Raw genomic sequence first — 12,880 nt, 5'->3', positions numbered from 1 at the left:
TTGTGGTGGAGCTGAAATTTGAACCAGTGGCTTCCTACCACCCAACCGCCATTTAGATCAATGGAAATCACAGAGGCCACACAGGGGAGTATCCTCATAACTGGACTGCCTGTGTGGGTCTCCCACTCCTCTCTACTCGCAGTTTAGTTCCTTGATATGTTACCTCCCAAGTGACGGTGGGAAGCATCTTCAGGCATGCTTGCTGACTGTAAGCCAGGAATGGGGAACCAGTGGCCCTCCAGATGTTTTTGAACTCCAGCTCCGGACAGCCCCAGCAAGCATGGCCAGGAGTCGGATATTATGGGAGTTGGAGTCCAACAACGCCCCCAACTCTACTATTAAGGGCAAATGAAAACTGAATTGGACAGATTCCAAAAATGCTTTCCCACAAGTTGTAGAAGAAGCTATAGAGGAAGTATTTACAGTGGTGACTGCATGGGTTGGGATCCTCTTTCCAGACAGAGGGAAAAGAAGACCTATACGTAACGTTTTATCTGGCCTCCTAAATCTCAGGATCTCAAGTTGAACACCCACAACAGAAACAAGCTACACCATACAGTGTTAGACTCTGGACGATATGTAAATACCGTTTCTAGGCTAAACACAGGGTTTGGGGAGAGACGTCACAATTCAGGGTAAAGGGGAAGAAGCCTCTCTTGCTGGCACAGTCTAGTGAAAGGAGACTAGCAAAGAGTAAAAAAGAAGCATTTGGTGAGGAAGGGATATGAGTTCTGAACTACAACACAGCATCAAGGAAACTAAATCTGAAACTTCGAAATCCTGACCACACAGATAGTATAGATAGTACCTCTGAACCTCCTCATCCCTACAGGCCTCCGAAACAACAGGCAGGCAGGGGATATACCTGGAAAAAGAAGTTCGCATTAAATGTGGCATGTCTGAATTGGGAGGTCCAGCAAGAAATGACAAGCTAGCATTCCCCGATGATAATTTTAAAGTCCAGCATTCCCAGTGCTACAGATTTTGCTACTTTCCTTTTTAAAGGGATTGTTTCATCCGTGGTGCCACAACTCCAGGATTCCCTCTCCAAGGACATCCAGCGGACACCTTCTTGATGCATTTGCAGAGAAGCTGTCGAAATGCTTTTATGTACACAGGCATTTTGTCGTTTTAATTCACTTGCCTCGCCGCTCACCCTGCTGCTGCCTTTCAGTGTTGGTTTTATTGATTGTCTGGCTGCTATTCCTAACTGATTTGTTTTACCAAAAATGCCAGAGGGTGCACGTGCAGAAAAACGGCCCACGGACTATATTAAATAAACAAATAAATAATAAATTAAGTTTGACAGTTCGGGTTCAGGCTGGGGCCTCTGCCAAAGCATGAGAAACAATGGGCTGGATCCAAACTTAGTCATGTTTAGAGGAGATGCACGGAAATAAATGGCACTTAAGTCCCATTCTCCAGAATGTTTCATTGGACAAGATGTGCAAGCAGGGCATGAGGAGAAATCATTTAAGTCAAATGTACAAATAATAAGTTGATCATGTAGCCACAAAGTAAGCAACACCACTAGTCTAATTTGTTTTTTGTTATATTTTTCCTTATCCCCTTCTGTTTTGCACAATATATTGCCTGATTTAGATCTGCCCCCAGCTGAAATACATGTAATAGTTACCCTTTCCTATCCTATTTTACTCTCTTTCTATTGTCTGTTGAAAACTTTTAGATTTGAAGTCCCGTGGGGCAGCAACCTGGCTTGGTGGTGGTGTTTTGTTCTTGTGCTACTATTAGCAACCTCCTACCTGGTATTGTTTGGGACTTCTAAGAAACAAACAAAAAGAATCAGTGAGGTTTTGACATCCGGGATAAAAATCAGTGCAGTTTGGAAAGGCTGAGCCCACGATCTTGATTCAAAATGGCCTCCAGTTGTATCCAAACATAGATGCAAACCTGCTCCTCAGTCCCAAGAACCATCATGGAAAAGTTGGTTATAGTATCTTTAAGAGGTATACGGATGCAGATTTTAAGCAGGGATGGTCAAATAGCAGCTTGCAGACTGGATCCGAGATCCATCAAGTGGTCCTGGCTGAGTCAGAACAAACAGCCCACTGTTCAAACAAGTGTTTTGAACACTTGTTTAAAAAAGGTCAGGCAGGGCAAGTCTGTTTCCAAAAATATGAGGACCTACCCTCAGCAGGCCACTCCCACTTTGTACAGTGCAAAGTGAAGAACCACGCAGCACAAGTAATAAAGATACCCCTGCCCGTACGGGCCAGTCTTGACAGACTCTAGGGTTGTGCGCTCATCTCACTCTATAGGCCTGGAGCCAGCGCTGTCCGCAGACACTTCCGGGTCACGTGGCCAGCGTGACAAGCTGCATCTGGCGAGCCAGCGCAGCACACGGAACGCCGTTTACCTTCCTGCTGGTAAGCAGTCGCTATTTATCTACTTGCACCCGGGGGTGCTTTCGAACTGCTAGGTTGGCAGGCGCTGGGACCGAACGACGGGAGCACACCCCGCCGCGGGGATTCAAACCGCCGACCATGTGATCGGCAAGTCCTAGGCGCTGAGGTTTTACCCACAGCGCCACCCGCATCCCCTAGCACAAATAATAGGCTTAGTCAATTGTTACTTTGGACAAGAAACTCTCTGTAACCTCCAAAGTGACTGACTTATGCTTTCTACTTACACGAGGGAGGATTTAGCAGAACTGTGGGTTTTATAAAGGCTTCTGCTCACCTTCCAGGAGACACAGAGCAAAAATAAACAGCAGCAGAATCGCAGCACAATTAAAGCACATTGAACCATTACTTTATCTCTCTCTCTCTCTCTCTCTATATATATATATACAGCAGGTGTTTGGGAGGGGGTGGCATATGGTTTTCCCACCTTTCAAGATCCACAAGTTTCCCAAATATTCTGAGCCTCATAAGAACAGACACCCAAAAATCCCCGCAGAGATGAAACACCCACAGGAGAGCTAAAAAGATACACCTGCAAAGACCGGCTTCAAAGTCAGGTGGGATCCAGGACACAGAATGAGTTATGGGGACAGGCTTGTCATCCATCAGCGCTTTGATGGATATATATATCTAAAAGCAAAACAATCCCCCACCCACCACACTAGCAGCACCAAGGCTGACATGAGCTACTATTAGCCTGACACAGGAACAGATTTATAGCTCTGGCGATCCATCTTTCCTTGCACATTACTTTTTATGATCGACAAGGAGTGGTTGTATTATGTGTAACGCTTATTTTAAAGCCTTTAAATCATATCCCGCTAGATATGGCATCACTCTCCAGTAATGCCCCCCCACTCCCCCCCCCCACTGCCACAGCCACCCCGATTGAAGCCTGCTTGGGAAAAATTTTCCCTGGCAGTGACTGCCTCAGCAAAATTCTGGCTTTCTCTTTGTTTCTGTGCGATGAGATCTCAGCTCTTACTGGGTAAAACACCCACAGGGACACATGAACACCCCCAAACCAGTCTCTTGTCGTCTCTCCCATTCTATCTTTAATCTGTATTTATGGATTATTATTATTTTTTAATGCTATTGCATTTATATCCCTCCCTTTCCTCCAAAGAGCTCAAGATGGCATACATAATTCTCCTCCTCCCCATTCTATCCTCAAAACAACCCTGTGGGGTAGGTTGGCCTGAGAGTGAGTAACGTGGGATGCAATCGGATTTTCAGCGTTTCAAAGGATAGGGAGAGGGGAAAGTGTGTGGCAGCAGTAGGAGCAGAATGTCATATAGGTGAGGATCAGTTGAAGGGGACTTGAGGGGTTCACAAGCCACATTGAGCTATGGATGGGCCCTAATACTCTGCAGTGGATCCTACCCGCCCGCCCCCCAGGGACATAACATCGCAGATTAATTCTTCCTTAAACTCCTGTAAACCTTGACCAGAATATACATTACATTTAAAGGCCTTATTAAAAGCCCATCTCCCCACTGACCTCAGGGCTATGTTTATTACTCAACTTTAACAGGTCACAGATAAGAATAGCTGTGACAGCGTTCTTTGGAGGAGAATGAATCTACAAGCAAGAGATGACAACAGGCGGACAAAAAAGAGTCTGAGCTGGTTGGAAGATGACTCTGGAAGAGGAAGAATTAAGAAGCAGGACAGAACTGGCTCCTGCAGGAAGAAATATGTGCTGATATTTGTACACACGCACACCAACCAATCTCCCTAAGGAGGTGCATCTGCGCAAGCAGATTTATGCTCACAGATCCCTTGCTGAATCAGGAGCAGTAGGCATAAATCAGGTGTGCACCTCGATATATGTACCTGAATGAGGTTGCAGCATTGGTGAGGAACTTGTGGCCCTCCAAATGTTGCTGGACTACAACTCCCATCATCCTTGACTAGCAATCATTCTGGCTGAAGAGGCTGATGGGAGTTAGGAGTCCAGGGACATCTGAAGAGCCACAAGTTCCCCACCCTGGGATATGAACTATATGGCTCTGAATGGGACTCTTACAAAAGTTCAAATGTGCATCCCCACCAATGATCTCAAGCAACTACTCACACAATGGCATCTTGCACAGGTCCTACTGGTGTTAAGTTCTTGGGAGAACCACAGTAGGTCAGACTGTGCCATATGCTAGATTGCATTGCTAGCAGCCCCTCTCTATGTTCCCATTCTGCTTATGAGCAATAAACTTCTCTAGCCAGCAACCAGGTCCCACGAGTCTCCAGGTCTTAAAACAGGAGATAGCTAGCAAACTATTTTAATAAAAAGGGGTGGGGAGAACTGGAAGGATGAATGCAGTTTAATGCTTTCACCCAGAAATGAAGGTAGGGCAACTCTGTGCAGCCCAGAAGGCTGGAGTAATGGGCAGGAACCCAACTTTTTCTGCTTTTATCACTTTGCAAACCCCCATCTACATTGATGGAACTAAATCGACATCAGCCTATTTTGCCTCAGGCTCAATTCTGCCCTTTTCTAGTAGCAGATGGCAGGTTTAGAAAGGCTATCTGCTACTTCATAAAATCACAGCATTGTTTGTTTTAGAATTGCTCTTTGTTTCTTTGTGTGCATGCCCTGTTTCCTAGATTCCTTCATGCTTGCTTTGCTGCTTTGTTTGCACTGTGCAGGGTCAATGACAGATATTGTCTACACCTTGCTGGAGAAGATAGTGCTTTGTTTGTACCTCACAAAGCGATAACAAATTAAAGACATTACATTACTACTGCTCTTGCTAGGCTTTTGGTGGTGGCTGGGGGAGTAATTAAAACATGTGGGCTCTGAACAGCACCAAATCTGCCAGACGTCAGAGCTCCAAAGAACAATACTAGCCTCTACTTTGTAGTGGAACAGCCTCCTATTTAGCAGCTCACCTGCAGGTGACCAGAATTTCACATAGGTGACTGAGTGGGCTGGTGCAGGAGGGACAGGTCATTCCATCCCTCCTCTATCCATCCTTTTGGTAGAAGACTCATTGTTTACGAGCCTGCTAAGATGCTGCCTTTCTATGCTGGTGGCCAACACAAGCTACCAGTCTTTTAGCAAGATAATTTGTGATCCCATTTACAAGGCTGTTACATATTTTAAAATGAAAGTTTTATAAATCACATAGAATTGTTCATCTGGCAGAACATGTATAAAACAAGGAAGGGAAATGGGGTATATTCTGGGAAACCCAAAAGGATGTGTCGCATGCCAATCCATCCAAATGTGTCTTCAGTATAAACCATAGCTTGCTTGTCCTGTAAACAGTATCCCAAAGGAAACAGAAAGATTACAAGCATTCTACAACTGCCCATAGCTTTATCCGAGGACTGAATCACACTTTAGTTTTGACGTTTTGTAAAACCAGATGCCAAGTCATACAAAAAAGATTGTGTGTGTCTGTCAAGCAACAGCAGGTGAAAGGGACATCATGGGGAGGGGAACCACTACCGAAAGGATACCAGAAATAGCAGGATGACACAGGGCCCCAGTGTGCCAATGTTTCAAAATGAAGAGCAAGCAGCAGTCTTTCAGTACACAGATTTCTTTCTATCACCTCTGCTACCTGGAAAGTTATAAAATCTCAACCATGTCGGTTCACTGCTAGCACTGAACATTGTGCAGCCAGGGAACAGATGATTATAAACCCACATAAAACAACAAAGGAGCATAAACTATCAGATCACAAGCAAGCAAAGACACCCCTCAATCAGCAGTCTTTTCTCCCACAGCCAAAATGGTATGGGGGGGCTATCTCTTTGGAGCCACATACACAATCACACCCTTCAGGTTAATTTAAGGCAAAATACCTACCACCATAACCTAATAATGTTGCTTAGAGTCACACACTATAAGCATGATGTGAAAGAGAGGGAGGGGGAAATCCTCTCCTATTCCCCACTGTGATCATCAAAATGGAACAGCAGCTCGTCAACAGGTCTGATAATCAAGATGTTTCTCTTTCTTAATTTATAACTAGTATCTTGTAAACTTTGACTTGACCTTGCATTTGGCACTGCCTAGCAAAGTGCTCAGCCCAGCCCAGCTTCATGCAGCCTCACAGTTTAGGGGACTTAGAACCATAAAACAGTGAGATAAAACAATAAATTAAAACAACAAAATGAAGCACTAAAAGGAGTTAAGAAATAAAATGGAAGAGAGAATAAAAAGAAATGCTGAGGGTTGGTTATAGAGCAGAAACTTGCCTTCGAGTTGGCCTTACAGCTCAAAACCCTGCTTCAAGCATTCGGCAGTGCACTAACATCTGAAGTGTATTTAATCTGAGACACACACCAGGAGAAACTGACTGCTTGCATTACCTGGTTGGCAGTTTCTGGAAGATCAGCCTGAATTGTATATGTCTTGTTTATGTGGAATTTTTCTAGGTTTGACTTGGGTTAAAGCTGATCAAGGCTGCAATCCTAGACACACTTGAAGCCCCACTTCTCGAACCTCACGCATGGGGTACCTGTGGTCGTCTGGATGTTGTTGGTCCCCAATTTCCCTTAGCCTCAGTCAACAAGGCAAAGGATGGGAATCAGAGTCCAACAGCATCTGCACAGCCACAGGTTCCCCACCACTGTGCCAAGTAAACATGTTTAGGTTTGTGCTGCAAGTTTTATAGTGACACAGTAAGTGATCATGTAAACCGCAAAATGCAGTTATTCATGACCTAAAAAGAAAAATGCACTCAGGTACAATAAACCAGTACATTTCCTCTCACTGGCTGCCAGACAACCACTTGAGAAATATTGCTTGTCTCTTTAAACATGCTGATGCACCGGAAGGATATAAAGCTGCTGAGATGCCAAACCTTTCACCAGTCCCTTCGCTCCCCTTCCTTCCCTGCCTACTGTTGATAGAACTGAAGTCCTACTTGTTACACCAGACAGGAGAGGAGAGTGGGCTAAAAGGCCAGTGCAGGATCAATGTGAGGAATATAGTCAAAAGAGGAGATTAGATACCAAAGAGGATTAGATAAATTTATGGAGTATACGGCTATCAATGTCTGCTAGCCCCACAAAAGCTATGTTCTACCTCCACTGTCGAAGACAGTATGCTTCTAAATACGTTCTTGGGGATCACCAGTGGGAAGAGTGCTGTTGTTAATCAGGTTTCCCACAGTTGGTGGTCACTGTTGGAAAAGGATGCCGGACAATATCAGCCACTGACCTGATCCAGAAAGATTCTTATGTCCTGGGGGTTATAGCCAAAGTAGCACTAAGTTGCTGGTTTCATCAATGCTAGGATTTCTCAGTGCACAACAGAACATTCTCCCTCTCTCTTCCCTAGTCCTGAATCTATTATGAGTTTTCCCCAGCCCTGGATAGCAGATCTGGGTAGAGGGGACATGCAGGGGTAATGCTGGGACAGAGAGGGAGAGACAGGGGAAGTCTAATTGAACTAGTGGTGATTCTTGCAAATGCACAGCTAATTAGTTGAGCACCGCCTTTAATGTTTAAACGCAACAGGATCTCTGGGCTGCATTGTGGCAACTCCAGGTTGCTGTATGGAAGCAAGTGTCATGTAACAATGAAAGGCAGCCTTTTATCTGACAATGAACCTGGTAGCTATAGGTGACAAGTAGTTCTCTGAAGGCCAGTGAGCGAGTTGGTCGTTCCATCCAGTCTGCTTAGAAGGCCATGTTTTTACTAGCCTGCTAAGCAGCCACTAGTCTACATTTCCATACTAGCCTCAGAAGGCAGGAATGTGCTTCCCCTTTTCTATGGAAATGCAGGCTATTAGTCTCTTCTCAGGATAGTGAACAATTATTATTTTTTGAAGGCTAGTAACTTTTGTGGGTTTCCTTTCAAGGCTGCATAAGGGGTCTTGCACCTTGCAAAAGTGGAAGGTTACTGGAAAACTTTTTTTAAAAAATCAAATATTGCATTGGTAGTAATATAAGTGAGGAGCTGGATTGCACCCAATGGCCAGGCTCACCCAAATAACATTAGAAAGAAAAGGCTCTTCCTACATGCACACCAAGAGCCTTTGGGCAGTCAGGTTGTTTCCTGACTGAACACAAGTAAGAGCTGTGCATGCATAAGGCCCTTTCTTGCTTGGCCAGTGGGCACAATCCCAGACTCTCTCATATGTTCAGTGCTGTACATGTGTCATGTGTAAACATGGCTCACTATCTTCCTGTTATAATGATTTACAACTTCTCAGAGTTCTTAAGACTGAATGTGTGTCCTCTAAACTCTTTGAGCTGTGTACATGCCATACATTTAAAGCACATCCCCCACCCACCCCAAAAATCCTTCACATTGCTACAACTTGCCAGAACCCTTAAGAAACTACAGTTCCCAGGATTGCTTGAGGATTGGGATGTGCTTTAAATGCCTTGGTCTTGAGCTAAGGAGAGAGGTAATGTGAATCTCTGATGGAGGGCTGCAGGGGCAAACTGCCTAGAAAAGCACAATCAATCAAGCCAGGCTGCTTACAAATGTTTCAATATTTCAGATGAGAACAGGACACGCTCATATGTGTTAACACTCACCCACCGTTCTGCATATTGCTAAGAGTTCCTTCTTCCTCTCTGATCTTGTTTACCTTGGAATTGCCCATCTGACACTGATTTAAGAGGATGGAGGAAGTTTCTCATTTTGGTTAAAGATATACTAGAAAGCTTTGAGTTCTCTCTCCTATGATTCTCAAAAAGAACTAAAGTGCACTGGAGGGCACCTTCCTGTCTACGTATGCACCCTGGAGTAACTATACATGCCCCAGTTCAAAGATGTAATGGTTAGAGACCAGGGTACAGGCAGCAAGCTTGAGAAATTGCAAATGGACCTTCTCAGACATTTTTAAAAATGCAGTTTAGTACACCATGTTTTTAATAAGTCATCCGTAAAATCAACTCCCATCATTCTTCACCACTGACCTTGCTGGCATGGGCTAATGTAATATCTCTGCCCAACCTGGTGCTCAAACCCACAACCGAGATTAAGAGTCTACTGCTCTACTGACTGAGCTAACCCTTCAGGTTCTGCTGAATAGGGGCTACTGGAGAGAACTGCTGATTTCTGAACCAACCAGCTGGTCATTTCTAGTCAGTTGACAAACGTACCTGTCAATTAATATGGTTGTGTACAATTCTGAGGAGAACTAGACTCGCACATCTCCTTAGAGAAGTTCTACAAAATAGGTCCTGCAACTTGGGGTGCTATTTTCCCCCCCTATCTCTAAGATCATTAGAGCAGTTTCATTTGCAGAGACAGAGCATGTGAACAGGAAAAGCTTCATGATAGCCATCTTCAAATACCTAAAGGGCTGTCACATGGAAGATGGAGCTAGCTTGTTTTCTCCTGTTCTGGAGGGTAGGACCTGAACTTCAAGTTACAAGAAAGGAGATTCCCACTAAATGTCAAGAAGAACTTTCTGATGAGAAGAGCTGTTCGACGGTGGAGCTGACTCCCTTTGGAGGTGGCAGCCTCCCCTTCACTGAAAGGTTTTTAGCAGAGGTTGGATGGCCATCTCTCATGGATGATCTAGTTGTGCAGGGGGCTGAACTAGATGACCCCTGGTTCCAGTCCAACTTGTCCAATTCTATGAACAACCTTGCGAGGCAGGTTCACTCTTTATACCTAAAGCAACCTTATGCTGTATATAATTTGGAAAGGTGGGGGGGAGGCAAAAATGGGGGGCAGAGGACCATGGTGAAAACATGTTCCATTGAAGGTGGGTGGGGGTCACCCTAGGAGTAAAAGAGGAGAAGCCTGGATTTCACCCCCTCCCACTAGAATGGGGCTGGGAGAAAGAGGGATGAAGGGTCTATGGGCGCTCCAAAGGGTGGATGGAATGGGGGGGTCTTTTGCCCATACATGGGCATGGGCGGAGCCCTCCTAGGGAAGGGCGGGGCTCGGCCGGCAGGAGGCGGGGCCAGATTAGCATATCGCGTCCAGGCCCCGCCCCTTTCTCCTCAGCGGCTCCTCTCACCTGCTCAGCACGACGATGGCCAACACCAGCAGGAAGGCGCCCGCGAAGAGACGCCGCCGCCGGCGCCCCCCGCAGCTCCACATGCTTTGGAGGCGGCCCGGCGCAGCCCCGGCTCCGTTACCAGGGACTCCGACTCTCGCTACCATTGGCGGCGCCGTTACCAACACGGGCGCCTCCCATTGGAGGGAGGGAGGCACATTCGCTCGGTTGTCGTTGGCCGCCGCTGAAGCGCCGAGAGCGGAGGGCGGGAGCGTCGGCCTGGTCCCTCCAGGCGATTGGCCGGTGTCGCGCCGCGGGAGGCGGGACCAGTCTATCGTTCCTGATTGGGCGGGCGTTCCCCCGTCGATCATGCTTCGCTCTCTGCATTCTAAGGCTCCCGCTCTCCCACCTGTTCCCCCTCGCGAGCGCCTTAGGCTGGCGAGGTGCCATGCCGTGCAAAAAGCAAAGGGGCGGGGGGGGGGAGGCAGAAAGCGATGCTGGAGCTCTGCACATGCTCAGAGGCTGGGCGATCCTGGGCAGCCGGCTTGCCCGTTGGCAGCTGGCCGCCTGCACGCTCAGAAGTGGAGCTGGACTGATCAGGTCACTCTCCCTTAGGGGTAGCTGCCGGAGTGCACTTTGCACATGCTCAAAGGCTCCGTGCACCTGGGCAGTTGTCTGCCAACATGCTGGACTGAGCAGGTCACTCTCCCTTGTAGCTGCCGGAGTGCACTTTGCACATGCTCAAAGGCTCCGTGCACCTGGGCAGTTGTCTGCCAACATGCTGGACTGAGCAGGTTCGTCTCCCTTTGGGCGGGTGCTGCAGTGCACTCTGTATGAAGCTGTGGGTGCCTGGGCAGCTGCTTGCCCTTTGGCAGATGGTTGCTAGCACGGTTCAGAAGTTGGGTTGGAGCAGGCGACTCTCCCCTGGGATCGGTTGCAGCGGTGCATTTTTCACCTGCTTGGGGAGCATGTGCCCGACTGGAGAGGGCGACTTTTCATTCCGGTGGTTGCAGGAGTGCACTCTGTACAGGCTCAGCAGCACCCTCTTTATCAACACCGTCAACGCAGTCCTGCTAAACAGGTTTATTAAGGCAGAGCTCTGAGGGACATACACACCTGGGTGACTCAACAGAATTGACTGATAAACTTTTCTTGGATAAGTCAGGAAATTGCAAGCGAGGGGCTGGGATGTAGTCCTCCAGAAACAAAGCTTCATGCACGCAGAAAGCTAGCATCGAAACCCTCAACGTTATCTGCTAGATTTCTCCATGTACAGAGTATTTTATGCGAGTGTGTGTGGATTCGGGCATATGCACAGGGAAAACATTCAGATATGCAAACCCTTAGCTCCAGTCTGAAACCGTATCTTATCAGAAAAGCTGCTGCTACTTGATTTCCTGTGTTGCTACTGAGTAATCTTAGACTCTGAACTTAATAGTACATCCCATCCCTGCCTTTTTGAGATGTTTCCTAGTTCACCTCAAAGTATGGTAAACCAACTAACTCTGCTGCATTTGGGGCCCTGAATTTTTGTCCCCAATCCTCGCTTGTTGGCAATACTGTTGATTTCTTCTATTTAAACAAAGTACAGTGGTACCTCAGGTTAAGAACTTAATTAGTTCCGGAGGTCCGTTCTTAACCTGAAACTGTTCTTAACCTGAAGCACCACTTTAGCTAATGGGGCCTCCTGCTGCCCCCGTGCCACCAGAGCATGATTTCTGTTCTCATCCTGAAGCAAAGTTCTTAACCTGAAGCACTATTTCTGGGTAAGCGGAGTCTGTAACCTGAAGTGTCTGTAACCCGAGGTACCACTGTAATCCCTGCTACGTAGGAAGTGTACAGTACTTAGGATGGCAGGCCCTTTGGTTATCCTGCCAGAATTAAGAACAAAGGTAAGGTAAAGGTAAAGGACCCCTGGATGGTTAAGTCCAGTCAGAGGCAACTATGGGGCATGACGCTTATCTTGCTTTTCAGGCCAAAGGAACTGGCATTTATCAGAATATAAGGAGAGCCCTAGCTGGATCAGGACAATGGTCCATCTAGTCCAGCATCCCCTTCTCACAGTGGACCAACAGATGCCAGTGGAAAAACGGCAAGCAAGGCCAGAGCTCAATAGCACTCTCCCTGCCTGTGGTTTCCAGCAGCTGCCATGCAGAAACATTCCTGCTTCTGACTATGGAGAAAGTGCCTAGCCATCATGACAAGTAGTCATCAATTTCTCTCTCCTCCATCAATTTGCCCAGACACACACACACACTCCCTGGCTCTTTAGAGCCCATCGACTTCCTTCCCTCCCGCCTCATGGCTTTCAAAATTAACCTTTACATCATTGCGTTTTGTACATTTTCCAATTCTAATTACACTCATTACAAAATAACTTAAAACTTTAAATAAATATAGAAAGGTAGAAAGGTAGAAAATTTCCCATTGCAAGTCTTCAGACAACCCTGCTAGTGATGTTAATTGCTTACAATAATCTTTCAGATATCGTATAAATTAACTCCAGTCCTTTTGGAATACTTGATCTTGCTGGTTTCGG

General features: G+C 46.5%; 1 protein-coding gene across 4 annotated transcripts in view; it reads right to left on the bottom strand.

The window, feature by feature from the left end:
- The window catches only part of GLB1L2 (galactosidase beta 1 like 2), a 63,004-nt gene extending 52,400 nt beyond the window's left edge, over positions 1–10,604 (bottom strand). For 2 of the 4 annotated variants that reach the window (XM_053366387.1, XM_053366388.1), the window contains exon 1: positions 10,363–10,603. In XM_053366387.1, coding sequence (XP_053222362.1) covers positions 10,363–10,508 — 146 coding nt within the window. In that variant the 5' untranslated portion in view covers positions 10,509–10,603. Of the gene's footprint in view, positions 1–808; positions 866–1,763; positions 1,815–10,362 lie in introns of those variants that run through there. The other 2 variants (XM_053366386.1, XM_053366389.1) reach the window with 2 other exon arrangements.
- Positions 10,605–12,880: the final 2,276 nt, after the last annotated feature.

The sequence above is a fragment of the Podarcis raffonei genome, chromosome 15 (assembly GCF_027172205.1).
Source record: "Podarcis raffonei isolate rPodRaf1 chromosome 15, rPodRaf1.pri, whole genome shotgun sequence".
Lineage (NCBI taxonomy): Eukaryota > Metazoa > Chordata > Lepidosauria > Squamata > Lacertidae > Podarcis > Podarcis raffonei.
The sequence above is the reverse complement of the archived record's forward strand: the minus strand, read 5'-3'. Positions and strand labels throughout refer to the sequence as shown.